General features: G+C 40.7%; 1 protein-coding gene and 1 long non-coding RNA gene across 3 annotated transcripts; both read left to right on the forward strand.

Moving 5' to 3' along the window:
• The first annotated feature begins 382 nt into the window (after positions 1 to 382).
• On the forward strand, positions 383 to 20,653 carry LOC114139355 (uncharacterized). Its single transcript, XR_003594430.1, has 3 exons — positions 383 to 542; positions 12,575 to 12,583; positions 20,642 to 20,653. It is a non-coding gene; the product is annotated as an uncharacterized LOC114139355 (long non-coding RNA).
• dctn4 (dynactin 4) lies at positions 1,010 to 11,484 on the forward strand. Of its 2 annotated transcripts, XM_028009255.1 has the most exons (14): positions 1,010 to 1,273; positions 2,782 to 2,852; positions 2,957 to 3,135; positions 3,274 to 3,317; positions 4,231 to 4,338; positions 4,980 to 5,000; positions 5,501 to 5,574; positions 7,962 to 8,074; positions 8,157 to 8,266; positions 8,384 to 8,457; positions 8,775 to 8,829; positions 9,355 to 9,462; positions 10,017 to 10,114; positions 10,200 to 11,484. In XM_028009255.1, exons 1-14 carry the CDS (start codon positions 1,139 to 1,141, stop codon positions 10,417 to 10,419), a joined length of 1,410 nt encoding a protein of 469 aa, XP_027865056.1. In that variant the 5' UTR covers positions 1,010 to 1,138; the 3' UTR covers positions 10,420 to 11,484. The 2 variants fall into 2 exon arrangements, with proteins under 2 accessions (XP_027865056.1, XP_027865057.1); XM_028009256.1 differs by lacking the exon at positions 4,980 to 5,000 and having other exon boundaries at positions 1,016 to 1,273; positions 10,200 to 10,419.
• Positions 20,654 to 25,061: the final 4,408 nt, after the last annotated feature.

The raw sequence follows: 25,061 nt of genomic DNA on the forward strand, positions 1-25,061 counted from the left end.
TGGGGGTGGGTATCTATGATACCTACAACTAGTCAGTCTAGTTTTGAAGCATACATGAAGTGTTTTTGGAGAGATGTGACCTTTTGCAGCTGATCCATGATGTTGTGCTGCATTATCCAGGTCATTTTGCCAAATGTCCATAGAGTTTGCAAAACATACAATCTGTTTCAAAAAATATGCAAAGGTTTTTCTAAAAGAAATTAGTAATGTTTCTCTTTGAAATGTTGTCTCTTTACTCACAACATTGGAACCTCAAACATTGTCCTGAGCCGTATGCAACGAAATTTCGTTCTGTATACACCCTGTGCATTGAAAATGACAACAAAGTCAGTCTAAGTCGAAGTCGAAGTCTAAGTCGAAGTCTAAGGAACAATGGTGCAACTGTGAGATGCGTTGAGGCCATTACCAGGGTACTTATAAGGTAATGGCCCTATTTACTGAACAAAAGCACCTGCTAGATAAAATCCTTCAGGCCAGTTGGACTATCTCTAGACTGAATAGGTATATGTCACAATGGACTAACTCCAGCACTTCTAGTGTTTGTAACTTATATTACTGTATTCCGTGAACTAGAGTACCCAGAAAACCCACACATGTCCAAATTGTGCCAGCCCTGTTTTCATTTGACAGTAGTGTCGTTGTAAACTTTGTGCTGTTCTGACATGATAACCTTGTGAAATACAGTGAAGTGTCTAGTCATGATTTGACAGCATTTTTAAAGGTCAAGTTTTGCAAGGCACAGTAGCTTAAAGCCCAACCAGAGGCTGGAGTTGCAAACAAGGAAACTGATGTGTACTGTTTTTGCAAAACATCAGATGGACTTTATCCTGAATGGAACTAGATATTATACTTTAATCATACTTATTAGCAGACTGAAGGTAATATCAATAAATTCAAATGAATTAAATTAAGATTTGGTGGGAAAATTATGCTCGAAGCCGATCTTACAGTAAAAGAAGTGATTATTAAATTATTGGCATTTCTGGGTTACCTGGCCTTCAGTGTGTTTATCCTCCTTAAGAAACCGTCGGTGTAGTTTTAATGTTCACCACTGGAGGGCAACGCTGAGCCGTTAGTCCTAACAGTGACAGATAGAACGCAGTGGAACGGTCGGTGAGCCCAGCGACGCCGGTGAAAGATGGCGTCTCTTCTACACCCAGATAGAGTGGTCTATCTGGTCCGTGGACAGAAAAGGATTAGAGCCCCCTTATCTCAACTTTATTTTTGTCGCTACTGTAGCGAGTTAAGGTCGCTAGAATGTGTGTCTCATGAGGTACGTTATTTTTTTTCCCCCCTTCGATAGCGGGTAACTGCTTTGTTGTTAGCCGGGCTGCTTGTCGCTGTGACAGAGGGGCGGGACTTGTGACTCATCGCGCAGAGTGAATGGCTAAGCGCTTTGTCATTCTACTGCTTTTCCTGCTTTCCCGTAATTTTATTGGCTGGACGGATTCACTTCCGTTAGAGTTAGCGTTATGTAGCGTAAACAGGCTAGGTGGTTTAAGCTATACTTTAATCTTGATGTAAGACAGTTTATATAACTGAAAAATACATATTGTCTGTACCATAAGGAAATGAACCCATTTATAATCAACGTTGGGCTGGCTTTGTTATCAGTTATGCCATCTTATTTAGGAAATGTAGCTTCGTAAAGAGGCCAATAGTTTGTAACACCACACCCAGAGACGCTGCACTGCTTCACTCTTCCAACGCATCTTAGGGGTTTTTATGCAACTATCTCATAACGTTTAATTTAAAAAACCCTGTCATTCCTAATGGCTAAATAAATAATAAATTAATAAAGACGCATGAATACAACGCCAGCCACATGTTTTGTTGCCTCTTCTTAAGATATGTGAAAATCCTAAAAATATATATATTTTTTAATTGGCTTTAAATAATCTCATACTGAACATTTTAGAAATATTCAACCTTTAACTAGAGTTGATTTATTTTGTGGGGGAAATAAATCCTACTTTAAGAAGTAATTGTTTAACAATGTCATTAATGGCATAACTGTTGGTACCCCTAACAATTCCTTTAATAATAATTGTAACTACATATTTATTATTTAAACTTTTGTAAAGGGATCAATTTCTAAGAACTTCCGATTAATATTCCTTGACCAGTCATTTACCAGGGCTGTAAATATTAACTGACACTGCCTCTTTTTTATTGTTGCCTCCAAGTTAGACATAGACCAGAGTATATCTTGCGACACACAGTGAGAAGGATTTTAAGGCATAGAAAACATATCCAAAGATGGTTCTTAAAGAACTGCTTCAGTCCAGTTAAACCCAAAGATATTCATAACTCGAGGAGATTTAAATATTTTCTCTTTATCCAACCATCAAGTTTGAAATTTGATTTCACATTAGATGGATTTCTCTCAAAATATAATAAAACAAATGCCATTAAAACATAAATATGTACAACTTGTTAAACTGGGCTGGGGCTTAGTTGAGACTAAGATCAAGTGGAAACAAACTCCAAGTGGGTTTGGTATGAAGCAAAGGATGAACATGTGGGAAAGCACCTCATGGCCACTGTTAGATGCTAGAAATTTTGGTCAAGTTGTAAGAAATGTTCAAATAACTGAATGTACATAGACTTAAACAGTGAAGATGTTTATTTAAAGGTTGGAAGTTTTCTTAAAGGTCCATAAATATGACAGGTACTGTGCACAAAGTTCAAACAAATAACAACAATTGAGAATGATATTCTTGCTGAAGCTCTTCACAGATAAACTGACTCCCCTGTTGTTTCTCTGACTCTGTTAATTAGGTGGACTCCCATTACTGTCCTAGTTGTCTGGAGAACATGCCGTCTGCTGAAGCTAAGCTGAAAAAGAACAGGTTATTTATCATCTAATACTTGTTCTACTACTACCAGTATTACTCTCTGGGAATGCATTTTATATCAATTGTTGATCCGCTTTTATCCCTTTGCTCTGATATAGGTGTGCAAATTGCTTTGACTGCCCATGTTGCATGCACACTCTGTCGACTCGGGCCACTAACATTCCAGCTCCTCTGCCCGATGATCCTACCAAGACAACGATGAAGAAAGCCTACTACCTGGCCTGTGGTTTCTGTCGCTGGACCTCCAGAGATGTAGGAATGGCTGACAAATCAGTTGGTAGGCATTTATTCTATTTGCACATTAATTTTGTTAGCTTTGGGGACACTAAAGCTAAAAAACACCCACAATTATCATCTGTAAATTTGCGTTACGACCACTTAAGTCTGATGTTTTGGAGCATTTTGTCTGTTGCAGCCAGTGGTGGATGGCAGGAGCCAGAAAACCCCCACGGTCAGCGGGTAAGTTGTACCCTGTGGTCACTTGAGCACTCTTGAGTTACTCACATGTTCCTTGGTCACACACTGCATTCTTTTGAATACTTCTCTGAGAAAGTTACTTCCACACATTCATAGCCGAAGGCAAATGTAAACTCTGTTGCTGGAACTTAGAGTTCAGATTCAGCACAAATAACAAATTATTACTTTTCTATTTATTTACAGTGAAGTTCCAGTCAGAGTGGGCAGTCACATGTTTTGGTCAGCTGCAGAGACTGCTGTTACCAATAAGCTGTTAAAATCATATTAAAAGTTTGTCAACTACATTTTTTTTATCCAGTAAAGGAGTTCAGCAAATGATCAAAATCATTGTTTGTCATGTGGATTTTTGGAAACGTATGTTTCCATTCAAGTTAGTTATTTAAATATAGAAGGAAGCTGGGCTTGCAACTAGCAGACTTAAAGTGGATGGTTCTCAAGCTGGAATCATTATTACAGGATTTCCGTATATCCTTAAAAAGATTTACATTAATGTGTCTGAAACAAAGTCCTTAAAATGTCTTAAATTCTACCTTTTTTTGGCATTTGCCATTGGTAAGTGTAAATGTGTCACTTGTTGGCTGGCTGGCCGTTTGTCTTTGCCACTGGCTCAGTTCTGTTGCCAACCTGTCGATGCATTTTGCACAAAAAAAATCTTGGCACTAATACAATATAAAATATGCAATCTTCTTCTGTACATCAAATTAATGTTCTTCTGTACATCTCTGTCGTGACACAGGTCTTAAATTTGATGCTTAATGGTCATAAAAAGTCTTAAATCCGTGTTGGTGAAAGCTGCAAAAAACCCCTGTGTTATGATCTTGAAAGCTTGTGTTTTGTTTAAAAATTCACAAGGAATATGGTGACCTGTCTGTGGATGACTTTTCGTTTGCCACAGATCTCCAAGCTGATTGAGTATTACCAGCAGCTCGCCCACCGAGAGAAGCAGGAGAGAGACAGGAAGAAGCTGGCAAGGAGACGACAGTGCATGCCCCTGGCATTCTCGGTACTCTGCTCCCCCTGAGAGAGACGCTTTCACGCAACTCTTTCCAAAAATGTCACATCTTTTTCTTTAACCTTTTAAAATGTCAAACGGCAGTGGTGTCATTTGTTTTGTACTCACTGAGATCAACAGCCATCTGCAAGTTAAAGATCTGATCCACTGCAGCTCGGTCTCAGGTTTAGGTAGAGCGGGTGTCACTGAGTGCCAGCATACTTTTTATTTAAAAAAGGAAGAATTGTTGTGGTTGACCAGTGACCAGACTGTTTCAGCTCTGATTGAAATACCTACGCTGTGTCCATCCATTTCTGCTGCTTTTTGTGACTGAGTATCAAAACAGCCTCCAGCTTGTCTGTGGTGATCAAATGAAAAATGTTTATGTAGATATCATGTTTGTGTATTCCTGCTTTCTGCTTTTAAAGCTAGCTACATTAACACCCATTAATTCAAACCTGTGCTTCCTGTTGTATGTTGTAACCTCTTAAGATGTCCTGCGGCTCCATTTTGCCATCTCAAATGATCGTTTCTGTTGCAGTCGCATGTCACCAAATGCCATTAATGTTTTTGCTTGATTGCTTCGGTTTCACCTTCTCTCCTTTTTTCTTCCTTTGCTTATGCACTCTGATATTTTGATTTTTACCCCCCAGCAACACACTATTCATGTGGTGGTGAGTTATACTTTCACAATTTGGGTAGTCTTGTCTATTACAGTTGCACTTTTATCTCTTTCCTTGTTAACACTGTCACTGATCGACCTCACAGATCACATGAATGTCTCCTTGGGTAAATTAAGCTTAGATTCACACAAGGGGAGCTTTATGTTTGCGTCTTAACATCTGTTTATTTGGAAGGGGGGAAAAAAGCATTTAAGCCTAGTTAAGTCAAGAAATCCCCCCTCGTCTTCCTCCAGCTGCTCCGTTCTGTGTTCCTTGTCTTTCACAACAAGATGTAAAAACTCTTTTCTGGCTTATTTGTTGTCTTTAATGTAAAAAAAAAAACAAACTCCTTTCTGTTTTTGTTAAGAGCTGACATGGATTTATCTCTTAGACAGAGAATTTGTCTTGTAGAAAAATAGCCGTAGATTAATTTCATAAATCATTGTGACTCCCCCGTAGTTGTCTTCTGGCAGTCTGCCTGATCATGTTTTTTTCTGTCCGAATTCAACCAGGAAAAATACGGCCTTGGAACCAGACTGCATAGGCAGAGACCTGGAGCCCCAATAGCCACTCTGGCTGGACTTAGGTGAGTATTCACTTATCAAATAGGAAGAACGCTGCTACTTTTGCATCCTAGAGTTAAACATTTTCATATTTGTGTGACCTCAGGGGGGTTGTTATGATTCTGCTCAGTAACTACACTCGAATGTCTCCACATCATGATGACTTAGACAAATGTTTTACCTTTCATTGGTTTTAGGGCTGAAACAATTAATCGTGATGAACCAATTATTAAAAATAATTATCAATTAATTTGATTAATCATATATGAAGTATGCAGACTTACAAAAAGATATATTTGCCTGGTTCAAATTCACTAAAGGAATGCTATCTTACTGCATTTAGGTAATAAAATGTTTATTGTCTTATTTAAAAAAAGGAATTGAATCATTTGTGTACTTGCATCTTTTAAATGAAAACATGCAGAATATGGCTTTTTTTTTATTCGATTACTCTATTAATCGTCAGAATAATTGAATAGAATAATCAACTACTTAATCTTTAGTTACAGTCCTAGTTGGTTTGATTATTTTATCAGCCCTTCCAACATAGTCAACAGCTAAGGTGATGTTGGAGCATCACCTGAGGTAAACACAGTTACAACGTAACTTAATAATTAATTACTAATTGGTTGAGTAAAAGCTAGTAAACCAGCTTTTACTGGTCATGCTTTCATTCCATGGTCTACACGTGATTTTTACATTTACCAGTTGGCTGAAACTTCCCAACACATAATTGGGAGCAGAAGTGGCTACATCAATATTACTAACTGAGCCTTCTCAGGAAGGAGCTACAAACCCTTCACCACTTTGAACTGTAAAGGTTATTATGGGGCTGTTATTATGAGTTTAGTGTTGTCAAATGGTTCAAAGTGAAAAAAAAAAACAGGAGCTACATCTATTACCCAACAATCTGTTAATATTAGTCTTGTCAATGTTCTGTTATTTGGACTCAACAACTTTAAGTGTATTTAATGCACTAAATGTGGCCTGCATAAGCAACATGGTGCAGAGCTCAGTCATATATTGGGAAAATCTCAAACATGAAGTATTAGCTTTGTGCCTGTTTTGTCAATTCATTGTATCAGCTTCAGTTCTTCATAAAGGGTGGGATCAACTCTACTGGACTGTGTGCAGAAAACTAAAGTTCTAAACACCAACTTCGCTCTTCCATGTATTACTTTGTTCAAAGTTGTGCAGTGTTGTTGGAACAGGAAGTGGCCACCCTCAAACAGTGTCCAAAAAATTTGGATTTGTGGAGGCACTAATTTCACTGGGACTAAAGGGCCAGAAAACATCCCATAATCCCTTCTGCACTAAACATTTCCTTTCTGTCACCACAGCTAGCAAACTGCAGGGCGTTCAGTGCCGTTTTCCTGGCAACTGCTAAAGCCAGACTCATTCATTGGATTACCAGATGGAGAGGCGTGATCTGTCTCTTCACAGAGCACATCTCTATTGCTCCAGTGTCCAGTAGCTGTGGGATTGACATGACTGCATTCAATGGTTTGTGTCGTACTTGGCAGCGTACAGCCCATAATCCGGGTGGATCAGGTTGCACGATGTGAAAGGACAAAGTGTTCTGTAATGGGGGGTTTATGGTTATGTGTTTAATTCAGAGCTTTGATCTGAAAGGGGATGAAGCAGGTGTGTCCAAAATGCAGCTCAGGGTCTATTTTTGGTGCTTGGAATGATTTTGTGCAGCCTCCCTGCATAATTGTAAAATGATACAAGTTTAATACAAGAGTAAGCAAAGTCCAGTTGTTGTAGCTAAACCACAAGACCAAAGTTTTATACTTTGGTTTATTTGCCAAAGTAGAAAACGATCGATCAAAAGTAGGAAACTGTGTATTTTTAAGTATACAAACTAGGACCTATTATCCCTGCTGCCACCCTCCTGCCTTAAATGAATTAAAGATTATTAGGCTTCTGCAGGACTTGTTGACATACTCAGGAGGCATTGCAAGCATTTAAATCGTCTCTGTTGGAGCAGAGATGCATCCAAAACCTGAAGGACAAAGATTGAAAACCACTGACCAAGAACTTTTTGATCTTTTCATTTGTTTAACCAGCTTTGAGCAGCAACAACTGTGACAGGGGCAATGATGGATTATTATTATTTTTGCCTTGAAGCCACTCCATTGGTTCCTCTGGCATCGCAGTAACTCGGGACTATTAATTGAAACTGCGATAGAATATTTTAGTTGTTTTAAAACCTAACTTTTGAAAACTTCGACTCCTATCTTGTTTAAAGGCTGTCAATCTAAAACGTTTGAGTCCCTACAGTAAAAAAAAAGGGTCGTTTCTTATCGGTGTGAAACAGTTTTTGTAGTTTTATGTCTCGTTTCTTGATATACAGTAAGTGCTCCCTTAAAGAGAATCAACAAATCACCTGTTTGTGTTTCTTAACCAGCCTTAAAGAAGGTGAGGACCAGAAGGAAATCACAATCGAACCCGCCCAGGCCCTTGATGAAGTAGAACCCCTGCCTGAGGACTGCTACACCAGACCCATCAGTTTACCCGAAGGTAGGATTTTTGTCAAGAAGCACCTCTTGATTACCTTGCGATGGTGGCTGAGGAGAATCTGCGTCTGTCGGTGTGTGCGCAGTGACCACGCTGCGCCAGCGGCTGCTGCAGCCGGACTTCCAGCCTGCAGGAGCTTCTCAGCTCCACCCCAGACACAAACACCTCCTGATGAAGCGTTCGCTGCGCTGCAGGGTCAGTACAGCTCCGCTATTTTACAGCTCTCTAATGGTTTTATTTATTTTTCTTTAGGGGCAGAGGGATGGTCGATCTAATTTGTAAAACATCGTTTTTCTTAATGACTTTCCTCAGAAATGCGAGCACAACCTGAGCAAGCCAGAGTTTAATCCAACTTCAATCAAGTTCAAAATTCAGCTGGTGGCTGTGTGAGTAGTTGTCAGTGTGTGGGCGTGTGTGTGTGTGAAGTAAATCAGCCTCGGGCTCGATTAGGCTAATCTGGGGAAAATTGATTGTGCAGCTGTAAATACATGTTCGAGCGCATGGGTTTAAAGAGATATTGTTCTGGAAATTAAACAAATTTCAGCTCTAAATACTTGATTAAAGTCAGGCAGCAATGATTTGGTTTCAGTTGAAAAAATTGAATTAATAATTAATAATTTAACAGTTCAGTGACCTGCGAATTGTTAACAGAGTTTGGATGTTTGGCTGTCGGTGAAGTGGTTGCTCTGTTTTCCTCCGTCAGGAGCTACATCCCTGAAGTAAGAATAATGTCCATTCCAAATCTCCGATACATGAAGGTCAGTTTCTGCGCTGGTTTTGTCTAAATGCATCCCATTCTTAAGAAAAAACAAACATTAGATTCTCAGCTAATGCTGCTAGGGTCCAGAAACTGTAAACCAGTCTGGATCATCTCCATTTGAAATAATGAAAATGTGAAATAATGTGAAATAATGAAAAGTTTCACCTGTTTTTTTTTTCAGTTGTGTTGCGTGTTAATGACCGATGTTGATAGAATTGTAATCTTTTTTTATTTTGTTTCTCATTCAACGTAAGCGATATAGGGAAACTGAAACACAGCCTTATTTAAAACCTGCGCACTTGATAATGTTATGTTACACAGCAAATAACAAGTGGCAATTAAGTTAACTTGTCTAAAATCAGTATAAGATGCGAAGCATGTCCTCATCTTCAGCACAAATTCACGTGTTAAGAACATGTTGTTTGTCTGGAAAAATGTGGAAAAATTTCTTTTAGTAAACTGCTTGAAATCGACTGTGGAAAACACAAAAAAATCTTTCCTTTTTTCTTTGCTGTTCGGATAGGAGAGTCAGGTGCTGCTAACCCTGACCAACCCGGTGGAGAACATTACTCATGTCACACTGGCTGTTTGTGAAGAAGATGATCCTGATGATATTAACAGCACTTCCAAGGTATGTTTTGATTCTGCCGTCGCCAAGTTGTTTTATTGGGACTGACACTGCAGTTAGATGATCTTGTTTTTAAAATAAATTATTGTGGATTAAACAAGTTAAACATTAGACTGCAAGTGTTAATTTCATCAAACCGGTTGGTTAGTAGAGTGGTTCCAGGTAGACAAATCTATTTATGGCAACAAATCTGATTTGTTGCCATAATATTCTTGTGGATATTTTTTGCTTCCTTAGAAATTTAAATTCAATGCGAGAATATTTTATAGACATTCCTAATCTCTAGTATTTAGGAGGCGTTACAACATTCACTAGATGTAGTTACATAAAATGTTCTTGATTGCTGTGTTGAAATATGTTTAGCAAGAGTTTATACAGTTAATATAATTATTAAAAGGACAAGTACCCGGCCTTTAAAAATGTCCTTTATTGTTAGTCTCAGATTTTTTTTGTCATTTAACGTTATGAAGTGTACCTTTAAAGAACACCTCATTTTTTATTTCACTGGGAACATTTATGGAAAGTTTTATTATTACATTTGTTTGTTTCCTGTGCAGGTTCTTGTTCCCAGTAAGGAACTGGTTTTGGCAGGGAAGGATGCTGCAGCTGAGTACGACGAACTGGCCGAGCCTCAGGACTTCCAGGATGATCCAGAGTGAGTAATCGACACTGACCTCTCGCACACACACACACTAAATCAATGCAGAACCCTCAAACTTATCTCTGTCCTTTTTCTCCAGCATCGTTGCCTTCAGGAAGTCCAACAAGATTGGTTTCTTCATCAAAGTGGTCCCTCTGAAAGAAGAGGACACGGATGTCACCGTTTCATTTAGGATGCGCCACGACTTCCGTAACCTCGCAGCTCCCATCCGGCAGAGCGAGGAGGGGGGCGACGCTGCTCACGAGGCCGTTTGGCTCACTCATCATGTAGAGCTGAGGCTGGGGCCGCTCGCTCCCTGAGTGCAAATAAAAACCTTTAGCGTTCTTCAACTAGTCTGTTTAAACTAGCGTTCGTTTAGTGGAAGCTGACGGAAGTTGCTTTTGTTTCATCTTACCTGACGTCACCAGTGGTTGCACAATAACCTTCACCTGCATCTTAGCTCGGCGTTAAATTATAGGAAACTGTTGTTGACTGCTGCATCAGTTTCATCTCTTTTTAATGATTGTTGTGCTGCTCCATGGCAGGTTATATTTCACTACATCATCCTTTCTCTCCCTAAACACTGTACAGTTTATTAGTACAAAGCAGCTTCTGTGTGGGAGGGGTTAGGAAGTATTAATGTTTACAGTGTTGATTAGTGCTTACAGTGTTTTCTTTATTTCCTCTGTCTGGTTATAATTCACCGTAACGCTGAGATGGTGCGAAATATTCGGACTGAAACCAGCGAGCAAAATCACGAGAGACGAGAACTAACTGAAAGAGTCGCCGCCTCTGCTCCGTTTGTTTATGCGTCTTTGTCAGCGTCATTTTCTGCGGACCATAGTTTTCTATTTGCTTGCATGCTCTATCTATATGAAATACAGCAAATGTTAACGTTTTCACGCTCTGCACTCTCTGAACATACCTGCCTATATTTCACTGTTGTACAGGAATCTATTTAAATCACTTCTTACAGAATAACCACTTACATTTAAGGTTTACTGACTAAAACGTCTCAGTGCATTTAGCAGCTCACTGACAGCGTACACAGGCTGTTAATCTGAGATCACCTCCAGTTTATGCACCCAGATTTATCCGCCATTTTGCAGGACTGATTAAAGGTAACCTCGTCTCTGTTGCCCACCTTCCAATGCGACTGCCTCCATTAAACTACACGAAGGTCGAGAAAATAGCTTTAGGTACAAAAAACTCATCATGTGTTTGTACTTGAAAACTTTTCCTCCTCTTGGTTGGCAAGCATTACTGACAAGCCTGTAAGTGGATGTTGTGCAAAACTGTCCCATGTGTTATCCTTGGCAAAAAAAAATAGAGCTGTACATCAATTAATCTGCACTACTGGCTAATAAATTAATAACATGCTGTAATGGATCTATTTGCTTTTTATGGTAACAGTTAAGGCGACTTACGTTATTTAATCTGGTGCTCTTTTATTTTTTTTTTCTTATTTCATTTTACTTTATGGATTATCTCCACACACGGTGCGCTCAGTAAAATCATTCGACCGTAATTATGAAGGATGTAGCTTCATTAATTATTGCTCACTTTGTTTTTGCTTTCAATTAATTTCAGAGTGAGAGTGTGGTGCACCATGAGCTGCCCAACTCCGAAATTGGAAAAGTCTCACTTCTTTTCTTTGCCAAATATTTCCAAAAGTTCCCCCAATTTTCATTTGTACATAGGTTTTTTAAGCAAAAAAAATTTAATTAAATGAAAAAAAGCAAAAGTATGACGCTTTATTTTAAGTATTTGTTAGGTCTGGATAAATATGGAAAAAGAGTTTTATTTCTAGACTTTTTCCTCCTGGCCAATACTCTGGCCAATATTTTCCCTTTCTTTCCAGACAACATTTTACAAGCGAGTCCCAGGGATCGTATTTGGCCTCTTGTTAATTTCCTGTTGTAGATGTGATGGTTTAAAAGAAGGAGCTGCACGGGTCCAAAATGTGTTGCTCAGTCTGAACCAACGTCTCCGACTGAGAATCATCTCATCTTGCAAATATGGATTGCATTTGGTCAAACCACACAGTCCTCCCTATTGTGAGACCAGACCCACTTAGGACCCATTTAGCCTGAGTTAAAGCCTTATTGAGCCCAAATACAGAAGTTGGGGGTGAGTCATCCAGAATCTACTGCACACCTTTCACATCAGTCTGGCTTTAAATGTGGAATCTGCTTAAACTACAGAATACGAGGAAGGACAAATTAATAATGACGTTTTTCTGCGTTCCTGTTTCTTTTATGAAGCTCATCCATTCTTTGTCTAACCTGAGTGAAGTTGCCCCCCATCTGTGCTGTTGTAATTTTTAAGACTTTTTGAAAAAAAAAGGTCACCAGAGATCAGCCTGCTGCCCGCTCCCCTAACCCATTAACAAAATGAAACAAAGGTGTTATAAATTAATTGTGCTATATTTGTGCAGCTAAAATTTAATAGCTCAGTTGATTGAGACGGCATAAGTTTGATTTTGTAAATTTGTGGTGGTTGATCTTCAATGGCCTCTGGTAACATTTAGTAATCATATTACAAGATTTTGGAAAATATATAGGAACTCTGACTTTACACTTTTAAACAGTGAGTCAGCACTATGAGAGAGTTTTCAGATTAATTTTTTTTTGTTCAAGTTGATCTCTGAAGCCGAGTTCTCTCGTGCAGCTATTGTTATAAGAGGAAGAAACGTCAATGGGGATGTTGATGATTTTCCCCACAGGGTGGCGCCATAGGCAAGCAGATTTTTACACTGCAGATATCAACGTAATGAAGCTTAGCTGCCTGAGAAGGCTGCAGAAACAAGCAGCCAGACTGATACAATGATAAGACTTCCACTACAAATGTTGTCCTAATTGGAATCATCTATTCACTTTGCAGTGCATTATCGCTGGCTTGTGGCTGGCTCTCTCCAAGGCATGCACTTCATTTAATTAATGAAACTGTGCTTACTGCTGAGGATTATCTCTCACTCGCCTTTATTGAGTTAAAAACAAAGCAGAGGCAATAAAATCAAACACTTATCTGTTGCATTGTTTCAATCATTTAGATGGTGTGTTGCAGGAGAGCACGTTTTGATAGAAAACCTGTTGGAGGCCATGAAAGAGACTAAACGACCCTAAGAGTAAAACCAGATCTAAAAGCATCATATTCAGGTGATGCAATGGTTTAGTCAAAGGCCAGACATGGATACAGTTGAGAATCTGACTTAATTTGATTTAATCTGAGCGTCGTTTTTTTTTCTTTCAAAGGATAATGGGGAAAAAATGTCTAAAGATGGATGGATTCAGCCGTAGTGAAGTAGGCTATTGACACAATCAAAACAAAACTGCCACATTATTTGCATTTTTTGGTTTCCAGTTGTTTAGAACATAAAATTCCAATCAGACACAAAGATGATTATGATTGCAATATGAGAAAAATGAGGATAATAAATGGAGCTTGCAGACATATTTATACCTCAAGATACTTTAATGATTATTATTTATTCCTACCACTCTAAGCCCTGTGGGGGTGATTCAAATAGACTGAGGCCTATCTTTTTTTCTTCTAAGTGACCCACATACCTTATTTTGACACTATTTCAGACATGCAGTTTCCGTGAGCAAATAACAGAAAGCTCTAACAAATAGTGACAAACCATCGGGCTTCTGTTAAATTATTGCTTCCTTCGCCGAGTTGCGCAGTCCCAGTTCTCCGGCTTCCACTGACACTTCGCATTTCCACTGAGTAACAACATTACAAGCAAACAGGAGATTTTTCCACCGTCTTCCCGACAGAGTCCCACAAGGTCTCGGTTTGGGTTCCTGACACGCTTTTGCGCCCTTACACAAAGTTGCGCACACACGAGCAAAAAAAAAAAAAAAAATTATAAATGAAAGCGCAGACTGGAGCGGCGTCTCTGTCAGTTAAGTCAGGCGGGGTTTCAGAGCGGGCGTCCGGGGTCAGACATTTTTCTCAGAGCGAAATTTCAGCAGCCGAGGATCCAAAATCAACATTCCAACCAGCCAACCAGCAGCCATCACAATGCAGCGAGAGGAAACAGAGGGAAAATCTGGATGAAAAGTGGATATATTTTTTTACCCTTCCTCTTGAAAAGCTAAGGTTTCACAAGTTTGGCTCTAGCAGCTCTGAAAACCCACATGCCTGCAGTTATTCGTCTGGGCAGACACCATCAATTACCACTAATTAACCAGATGATGGTCTGGTGAGCAGAAAATGAAGGAGGTGATTAATCACTCCGAGCACCTCCAGGCCTGCAACTCAACCTTAAAAAAAAAAAAAAAAAAAAAAAAAAGGGAGACGTGAATTTGAAGAGCTACTACTAGGTTTCTTCTTTCTTTTTCTTTTTTCTTTTTTTGCCTTGACGACATGCCCAGAAACGGGATGTGTCCAAACCATTGTAGAAGGCATCCATCCATCCATCCATTTTCTGTTCACCCTTGTCCCTAATGGGGTCGGGAGGGTTGCTGGTGCCTATCTCCAGCTACGTTCCGGGCGGGAGGCGGGGTTCACCCTGGACAGGTCGCCAGCCTGTCGCAGCATTGTAGAAGGCAAGCAGGAGAAAACGGAGACTCTTCTGAGGATTACATTAGCGGTAATAATCCACCTGACAGACCTGATGGGGAAAACAAACCTTTATGCTTGCATACTGTCTGTGTCTGATAGGAATCAAAATCTGATCTTTTTTTTTTTTTTTTTCATTAAAAGGAGGGGATTTCCTGTCTCTGCTGAGGTGGTGCTTTTCTCTCATTTCGCTCGCCTCCTCTGGGTGAGTTTTACTGGCGGTTGATGATGTAATCGTGGAAAGATCCTGGGTGCAGTCAGACTAGTGATCCGGTGGGAAAGCTTTCATCCGGCCAAAGCTGGATGTCTTCAGAAATAAACAAGTTAGTCTTTGCAACGGGCAAACACAGGGAGAGTGGTGTGAAATGAAGACACCTTTGGATAACTTAACGGTGCAAAAAGTATTCACGTACTGTGAAATGTTCCATTTTTCTCACATTACAACCACTGCAAGGTGTGTGATTTTGCGTTAACTGTGAAGTGGAAGGAAAATGGTGCACGTTGAAAGGATTTGTAATTAGTAGCTATCTTGGAGAATCAACTTTTAGAGCCGGGGTCTCAAACTCCAGTCCTCGAGGTCCTGCAGTCCTGCAGTTTTTAGATGTGCCACAGGTTACAAAACACTGGAATTGACCTCCTGCTTGTGTAGATCAGTTCTCCCAGCCTTGCTAATGACCTAATTATTCTATTCAGGTGTGGTGCAGCAGAGGCACATCTAAAAGTTGCAGGACTGCGGCCCTACAGGACTGGAGTTTGAGACCCCTGTTTTAGAGCAATCACATCTGCAAGTGTTTTGAAGCATTTCTCTATCATTTCTTCACTTCTATTCAATATCACTCAAGCAATATTTCGAAAACGGAGAGCATGTTTGAGAGTCCAAATGTTTGCGGTCCGTCCGCCGTTCTCTCTGCATCTCCCTACCTGAAAGTGTGGATCTCTGCAGCTCCTCCAGAGCTACCATAAGCCTCTTGACTGCTTCTCCGATTAAATGTTCTCATTTCCGAGCCTGTCTGTTTAAGTGGACATCCAAGTCTTGGTGGGTTTGCGGTCGTTCCCTACTCCTTCCATTTTCAGATGGAAGATGGTGAGAAGCTGAATTGTTTTTAGACCCCAACCCTGATTTAAACTTTACCTCTGATCTGCCGGCTGTGTTCCTTCATCTTTCAGATGCTGTTTGGAATTAGGAGATGTCTGGACTCAACACAGGCACTTTTGAGCCGGGCTTTTTGTGAAAGCCATACTTTTTCCCCCCCTACTGTATGTTGATCTATCCCAAAAATCCTGGCAAAATATAATGAAGTACATATTAGAAAAAAGAGTAAGAGGTTTGACTTCTTTCGTGCGATTCAGCGCAAAAACATAAAGTTTATCTACAGAATACTCTTCATATTGTAGAAAAAGGTACGTTTTTTTTTCTGTTAACGGTTTTGAGCGTGCTGTAGTTTATTCCTGTCTCCATCCAGGAAAACATTTAATCCGACTGGGGGAAGCCAGGAATTTGGTCTCGCAGATGGGTTTTGGGGGATTTTTTTTTTCCGAGGTCCTGCTCATAACACAGTTATGTGCACAAATCACAACGTGCCACATGCGGTCCAGTTATTTCTCATTACTGAGAAATAGTAATGAGCTATTAGTAAATAGTAATTTAGCTCTGTTGAGCTAAATGCAATTATGACAGACTGTGCACACAGGCCCACCAAGAGAAACGCCGCATCTTCTTATATAAAGTAAAATATTCTCAGCTGTGCCGCAGCAGCCTAGAAGGTCGTGTTTAGTGCGACTGCTGTGCGCTAACCTACTGCTATCATCAGCCCGGTTTGATGTTTGGGTTGTTTTGTTGTGGACTCGGCCCGTGTGTTCTTTATTACCTCATCTTCTGTGGTGATTTATAGCTCCCGTGACGTTCCCCTATCCCCATTTTTGGGGGGTTGTTTATATGTGCTAAAGATAAAAGAAAAGCACGGCTTTATTACCTAGGCCCTACTGGGTCTGTTTACTAAGCAGAGGGCCTCGGTGGGGAGCGCCAACATACCTGCAACTCACAATATCTGATCTGCCTTTTCAAAAACACCACTGTGTGTGTGTGTGTGTGTGTGTGTGTGTGTGTGTGTGTGTATGTGTGTGTGTGTGTGTGTGTGTGTGTGTGTGTGCAGATCAGCCCCCTGAACGGGGCTAAGTGTAGAGCAAGAAATGATACCTGCTGCAAAAAAAAGAGAAAATCATTACTCTCTGCTTCTGATGCAGAGATTTCATTCTCCTGACTCAAACCTTGAAGAGAAAAGGTTGGATTCTAAGTGTTTGTCTGTAAAATGACTCATTGTTCTGTTTTCCATGGACAGTAACCCAAAAATAAAACTCAAGGCTGGATTTAGATGCTTCTATCCTCTCTAAGCCCCATTAGGTCCTGATGAAAAGGTGTTGGCGGCGGAGTGTGGGCAGATAGATGTTTGGGACTGAGGTGGAGGGTTTCTAGCCGAGCAGAGGCCGCAAGGTGCGCAGACGGCCAGTACTGTAAATCCACATCCAGCGGATAGCGGGTGCACACACATACTCACACATCCCCGCTGTGCAGTAATTCAAACATGAGAGGCAGACTTGATCAATACACGTAATCAATGAGGGCAGCTTTAGATTTACAGCTCAGGAATATAGATTGGGAAAGTGGAAATGTGAATTTTGATTCCTCGTCTCAGTCATTAATGTTCCAGCAGACGAAAAGTGACTCTTGCTGAGATTTTGTTTTTTATTAGGCGTACAAGATGAAACGACGCGATGTATTTTACATAGAAACTTAACGTGGTGGGTCCTTGACCTGATGATGCGTCAAGGAAACTGGAACCCAAGTTCCAGTTTGGGAACTAGAACTTCCCAAACTAGAAGTTTGGGAAGTTCCACCGGAGTCGGTGGAAGTTTTGTTTGCCTCTGTCTAAACCTTGCCCAACCAGGTTGCCCAGGTTGGGCAACCTAGAACCCAAGTTCCAGGTTGGGAACTTGCCCAACCTTAGTGCAATCCAGGAAATGCTTTGACTAGGTATCTATTTTGAATGAGAGATCATGATTTATGAGCAGGACAAAGATAAAAAATAAATAAAATAAAACGACCCATAAACATCTGCATATTTTGTCCTACATAGAAAACATACAGTCAGAGCTAAAGTGGAATGATTAAAAGCTTAGACTTGGATGGCCTAGTCAAAGTTCACGACTAAATCCAAAAGACAAGAGTTCACAGACACTCTTAAATATGCTAAATATACATGTGTGCCACACGTTGACAATGCCTCTCATAAAAGAAATGTACAATCCACGGATTATTTTACTTTGTGCAGATTTCACAATTGTGCACAAGTTTTTGTTAGTTGGTCAAATAAAATCCCAATGAAACACAGAATATCGTTGTAGCATGATGACTGAGGATGTCTAAGAGCTATAAGAGCTCCAGTTTTCTGGACTGAGCCGAGATGACGACTGCGACGACATTCCTGCCCGTCATTGTTATTTGTTGATGTTTTAGTCGTCGGGATCTGCGCGGAGTCGGTGGAAGTTTTGTTTGCCTCGGTCTAAACCTTGTTGTTCTCTTTTAATTTCCTGTTGATCCGACTCAGAGATCCGATTTCCCGCCTGAGTGGGACAGATAATCTTGTCAATCTGCTGACTTTATGAGGGAGAATTGAATGTGATTCAGCTACAGAGGCTTTTATCCGGAGCCTCCCCCACCGGCGGCACCACCATGCTGTTCGCTGCTGGAGTTCCCGGCCTCATCGGGGCGGGGGAGGGCTCCTCACAGCTGTTGTCTGTAGTTTGAAAAGTAGTGGTTGAGAGGACCTGATTGGAGTTTATGAGGCAGTACAGTATCACAAAGAGCTGGTTTTAATTCAGTGTGGCAGGAAGACAGCTGAAGGGACGGCGTTGCCCCGGAAGCACTCCGATGCGACCTCAGGATGAAGGAGGTCAAAGAAGAGCGATGAAGATAAAGACAGGGAGGGATTCAGAGGCCATGGGGGAAAGAAATATGCCTTCAAAGGACGGGGAACATGGACGGCTCTGGCGTGTAACGAGGACACGTTCCACTGCTACGTGTCGTAAATGCTGCAAGGATTCAGGGCGGCAAAGATGAAACTCTCAACTCTCTGCAGCTACACACTGCAATAAAAAAAAAAAAAGTATTTGCCTCTACAGATTTCTTCTGATTTTGTTTATTTTTGTTACCTTGAAAAATGTTTCAGGTCATTTTAATAACACTAAAATGGTCAACACCAACCGAAAGCGCAGTTTTGAATTTTGCTTTATTATCCAAACCATGGGCGTAGGTTTGGGTATGGACGGTCGTGACATGTCACGACCAATATTCAAGGGATATAAAATAGTCCCGACCAATTTTTGCCATATAAATAATAAAAAAAAACATATGTATTTTTTTAACAAAAACAAAATAAATAAACGAAAATCTATATTGATTAGTTTAATATTTCAATATACTACGCAGTGGTAGCATTCATTTTAAATGCTGGTGAGTTGGTGAGTAAGTTGTAAGGTCCCACCAAAACTTAGACCAAACCTACGCCCTTGATCCAAACCAACGTGTGAAAGTGTAGAAATATAACTCCTCTCTCAATAAATTGGGAATTAACCAATTAAACACTTTTCTGTTTGATTTCATTATGCGTGCATTTTTTTTCCCGAGGGGTTAATAAATAAAATTGTAATTTGAACATGTTATTTTAATATTTGCTAAAGTTTATATTTTTCTGATATCAACATTTGTTTTCATTCGGAAACATTTAAGTGTGACACGACAGGACAAACAGAGGAAATCTGTAAGGAGGGTGGTGGGTGGACGCCACTGAAAGATGCGCACGCAGCAGCTCAGCCACAGGCGGAAGGATCCGGCGCTCTGGGTGACATCTCACGAGCGGCCTTGACCCAAAAGAACCTGACCTCGCTCTCTAAATCAACACGTCCCCTCCGGATCCAGATTGCTCCGTCCAGAGCTGGAAAGACTTTCCTGAGGACCACCGCCGAGCAGGTTAAAGTCACATGGAGATTTCTCTGCCGTCATAGAGACGGTGTTTTTAAAATTCAGAGGGAAAAGTAGAGCAACGTGTGGGTGTCGCAGCTCCCGGGGGCTGTGGTGACTTCATGCTCTCCTGATGTGGTTTCGCTTCACATTGTTGGCTCACAGCGGCAAACTTCCAACATTTTATTGAGGTCCATTTTTTATTTTTTTGTCTTCGCTTCGCTGGCCTCATAAATATTTTCATGCTGATGGTTATCAAAACATAACACTACGAAAAGCTCAACCAAACATTCTTTGTTCTCTGAAAAAAAAGGTCTTAAAAACCCAATTTCTTAAAAACCAATTCCTCCTGTTTGATACTTCTTTACCTGCTTGAGTTCTTTATTTTTTCACCAGGCTACAGCTTCAGTTTAGAAAAGAAAATGCAAGTTTTTAAGGTCATAAAAACAAATAACTTCTTTGGTACTTTAGCGAGGGGAGGGAATCGAACAGAGCTGTTTTTGCTCATGTGCAATCTTTTTTTTCTAAGAGAGAAATGGACAAATCTTTTAAAGAATCAGTCCAACCTTGGTGACGTTTATTGTGGCAAGTTTGGATCTCATCTCAAACTTATGTTTCAGATTTCTACCTTAATTTCTGTCTCTCTTAAAAAACAATTCTTCCAGTTTCATGGAAGAATTTGCTCATTTTTGCACGATTTCGTCCTTCTGTTGTTTTTTCACCAGACCGAGACTTTAGTTTAGACAAGAACATGTATGTTTTATAGATCATTTTGAAAAAAAACTTTCCTTAGCCAGCAACCAGCCTTTAGCTGGGTCATGGAGGTAAAGCCCAATGTGTCCTCTGAGCCCCTGCAACAGCCCTCTGGAGGCAAACAGCTTCAGGCTCGATCCAAGAACTTAACTAGAGGGTCAAACCCAGCCTTAATTGGGATCATCAAATCCAAGACACCTCAGGGAATTTCAGCGTTGAATTTATTAGCAAGTCTTTTTGCTCAGTCTTGGTTCGCCAAGGCAACGGTTTCCTTGAGTCAGCCCGAACAGGAACTCGGCACCACCAGCTATTTATTTTCTCATTTTCTTATTCAGCACGGTAACTGGATAGGCCCAGATGGCTGCTGCTGGCGAGATTGACAGGCGCATATTTCAAGCTGTTTATATTTGGTGGAGTCTCCGGGGGCGGTTTCATAACTTACATAGCTGTTATATCAATACCTGATGAGTTTACACATAGCAGTGTGCTGCCAAAAACATTAACAAGAGCGAGTTTATTTATTATAATTTTTTTCAGTTGTTTGGTCTCCACAGGAATACTCACAGAAAATTAAAAAATGGACACCGCAGTTTGGGTTCTGAGTGCCACCTATATCTGACAGAGCAGATGCTTTCTGTGGATGCTCTGTTAAATATTGGCCCTGTCTCCCCAATACGGAGCCCAAAAAGGAAACACAAATTTTTTTTGTGCAGATTGCTAAACTGCAAAAATCATCTGAACTTGTTTGCTTTGGAATGAGTTGTCCAGTTTTGAATGTATCCCTTCTCCAAAAAAAGAAAAACAGGAAAATGTCACTTTAATTCTCCCCTGGCTGTTGTAATGCGTCCTACTTTCTTCAGAACGGAGACACGGTGGAACCAGAGCCGCCCCGTTTGCCTGGGCTGCAGACGGCGATTTGATTTGCCAACGGAAAGCTCAGGTTGCTGATGTTACAGCTGTTTGAATGTTTCTCTTTGCTTGTCCAATATTCTGAAACACATTTAATAAAATACATTGGTAGGATTTCACTTGTCAGTCAGAAGGATCTCTTGCTATCTGTCCATTCAAAACATACAGTTACACATTAACTAAAGTTCTCTGTTAGACTTATCGTCCCACCAAGCAGACAACTCTCGCTCGTTCTCCAAGCTTCTGTTTGTTTACTTAATGACATGATTATGCAAGTAATTTGCTTAATGTCTGCCAAGGGCCTCAGGTTTGCACACCTCAGATAATGAAGTTGCCACTGTACGACAATTTAGCACTTGAATCACTTTGTCTTTTAGGAATTTAAAGCACTGGGGTTTTGCCAAAAAGTGAGAGCAGACGATTCTGCAGTGACATTAGAGTTTGACCACCTGTCGCCGCTTCAAAATAGAAATCAGAAGCTGTAAATAAGTCCACAGTGAGCTATTTAAATGAGTAGCTTGGCAAAAACTGCTCTCTTTTAATATGCTTTTTGTTTCCAAGCCAGGCTCTTGCATCTGTGCTATTCTCACATGGTTCATAAATGTGAGCCTATGATGTCAGCGTGCTTTCATAGTTGCACTCCTGACTGAAGCGGGAATGAGTAATTATCACTTCATATGTTTTGTTTCTTCTAACTTGTTACATTACTATTTTCTGTTCATGCTTTCTTTAAAGCAGTGAATTATTCCGAAACTCTTCTTTCCTCTCTATGAGAACTCCACCAGCCTTTTCATTCATTATTTTTTGCATGAAAAATGAAAGGAATGCTTTTTTTAAAATATTAGTATAGCAGTCTAGTCTAATCTCTCTCCCGTCACAATAACAATAATAAAAAAAAGTTAAATGGTGTAGAAATTCAGTCAGAATCGACTGAATTCATCTAATTTAGTGCTTTTGCACCCAAACTATACGTACTTGAGGACAATTCAGGAACATGAAGCTGTTCTTTATAACTTCACATTTTCTTTTAACTGTGCATTTTATATTTGTCGCTGCCTCTCGGCCAGGACTTCCTTGAAAAAGAGGTTTTGAATCTCCATGGTTTTCTATCCCGGTAAAATAAAAGTCTAAATAAAAACTAAACATTTTAGAAAGTAAAAAAAAAAAAACAGCCTGAATGAACTGCAGACATGGTTCTCTTTGCTTGTTTTGATTTCTGTTTTAAATACCTCACTGATATGATAATATGTTAATATAATAGTATTATAGTATTTTTGTTTAACTTTGCAACAGGTTGGACACCCAAAAGTGTTGCTGTTAGAGTGACATCAGTGCTTTACACCATAGGTATGGTGTGTTTATTGATCAGAAGAAAAAAATAGTTCAAAAGTGTAGAAACAAACACAACACAATATCATTCAAGAGCATCTATTAAAATTTCTTTGAAAGATTTTGTTCTCTACCAGAGTCAGACAAGTGATAAACCTGTCAGGAAAAGACGTTAAGAGAGCATCTCTCAGCAGCTTCCAGGCTTTGCTAACCAGGAAATGGCACGGGAAAAGGTGCTGTCGTCAAACCCAAAGACACACCCATTTCATCCTGCTGCTTTTTGTCCCCCCCTACACACACATAGGCGCTGCCACGCACACACACACACACACACGCGTGCGCCCATCCCGTCCAAGTCATGCTTCATGCCTCACCTCAGCTCACTCCTGAACGATGCCACATGTAACCCCCACATTAAACGGAGTGCGTGTCTTGGCACGTTGATTTTGTTTGACACAAACAGAAAATAAATCTAAACAAAAAATATATTTTTTGTTCTTTAACAGCTCAAGTGTCGGGGGATAATCATACAGAAGGTAGAGCTATGTTTTTGTACGTCCCCTTGTAACAGATCCATCATGTGTCATGTCTTTCTAGGCTTGCCAAACGCCTCGATCGGGGCAAAGGAACATGAAGAGAAGCAGCATGTTCGGGATGGAGACGGGTGGATGCACCACGACAACGCAGCAACGTTTTCTCCTGACTTAAATGATGTAAAGGGGCATTCTCATGGCAGCACACACTGCTGACATCTGTTTCAGAGTCGTGTTGAATAAGTCTTTAAGTATTTGTCTGCCGTAACGTAATTTAGATGTACTGTCCATCATCAAAGTCAGCTCAGCCTGCCTGCTTTGATCTTGTCCGTATTGGTTTTGGCATGCTAGCTGCTTAGACTTGTCCGATCGGAGCCAGTTTCCAGAATTTCCCTGTGGTTTTTGTTTGATGGCAGGAGCGTGACATCTGTAACTGTGTGCTCATGAGATGAAATTTGAGTTAAAAGAAATTACATTCTTCACCAGACTCCTAAAAGGCTCTGGGACAGAAACTAAAGACAGCATTGGGGCTGATAAGACTCTTGGCTGTCTGCCCTTAAACACAACAACAACAACAACAAAACCCATCTGGCTCGTGTATCCTTGCATGCAAATGTTGCCATGTCACTCTGGAAAATAAAAAAAATAAAAAAATCCCATAAAGGGTTGGCTATGTGCGTCCTGGGAGGATCTGAGACAGGAAGCTGACACGCAGGATTCATCAAGCTGTTGCTGAAAAGCAGATTTAGCACTCTGGGTCCAGTTAGTCAGCCGTCCCAGACTGGCCCGAGCTGCATGCCCACTTTCTCCTCCTCACATCTGTAAGAGCTTAAAACTCAGTGGGCTGGATCGCAGGGACAGAGCTGGGCTTTGTCAGACCTCAGATTCTGTGCCAAGACGCAGCCTAAATGGATTAAAGCCTCGGTTAGAGGGCACCCGAAATGGACTGCACACTGTTCCCCACCAGTGGTTCCAGTCCATTCGGCTCATCAGAATTGCTCTTTATCCCAGTCGATATTTCTTTTCAAAGTACTGGAGGTTAGAGTCATGCTTTTATTTAAAAAAAAAAAAAAAGACTAAACAAAGATAGAAAGACTTTCTCAGGCTGCCTTCATCCCACCCATTTTCCTTTTTATTCCTTTCTGCCACCTTTCCTCTCCTTTCGTCTGCCCGCCTCTTGCCCAGCCGCCCCGTGTGTTTTCATTGGTGCAGCGGGAGGAAGCTGGGGCATTGTCTGAACAGGATCTGGGCTGAGATCAGCAGATATAGCTTGGATGGTGGTTCAGGGTTGAGCTCAATCCGCCAGCGTCATCATTGTTTTAGTTGGACCTCGCAAACACCAAGCTAACTCCAGAAACGAGCCAGGCATGCAGGAAGCAGCCACTTATGAAAACAAGCAACAGGTTGTGCTTTATTATTATTATTTTTCTCCACTCATTCATCAGAAATATGTAAGTATTGATTAAGTGTCCAGATGCTATCAGCCTTCCTGTGTTCATTCAGACATGAAGCACAATCCACAGATTGCTATTCCTCGTATGCATTGCTTCCCCAGAACGGACGGAGGTTTCTGAACTTCATCTCTGTCTCTGTCAAGTCTGCTGTCAGCTTCTCAAATGTCTGATTTCATGGCTGATTGTGGCCCACCCCGGTGTTACAGCTGTCAAGAGTGCACCAGCTTGGCTGCCTCTCGCTATGCAGAAGTCAAGGGGGTGGGGGGAGGTGGGCGGTCAGACTGAAAGGGTGCAGAGCGCTGATTTATGTTTTCTGGCAAAAACGCAGACAATTAATTCCTGGCTGCAGGCTCAAATTACAGCATGCTTTGTTTGTGGCAGCAGTGCGTGACCTGAAA

This window comes from Xiphophorus couchianus, chromosome 23 (genome assembly GCF_001444195.1).
Source record: "Xiphophorus couchianus chromosome 23, X_couchianus-1.0, whole genome shotgun sequence".
NCBI lineage: Eukaryota > Metazoa > Chordata > Actinopteri > Cyprinodontiformes > Poeciliidae > Xiphophorus > Xiphophorus couchianus.

What these genes read in the sequence shown, in the direction of transcription:
- dctn4 (XM_028009255.1), top strand. Translation starts at nt 1,139, where the DNA reads ATGGCGTCTCTTCTACACCCAGATAGAGTGGTCTATCTGGTCCGTGGA. An exon ending in GCTAAGCTGAAAAAGAACAG is followed by an intron (nt 2,853 to 2,956) that starts GTTATTTATCAT and finishes GCTCTGATATAG; the next exon opens with GTGTGCAAATTGCTTTGACT. An exon ending in ATATTAACAGCACTTCCAAG is followed by an intron (nt 9,463 to 10,016) that starts GTATGTTTTGAT and finishes TTTCCTGTGCAG; the next exon opens with GTTCTTGTTCCCAGTAAGGA.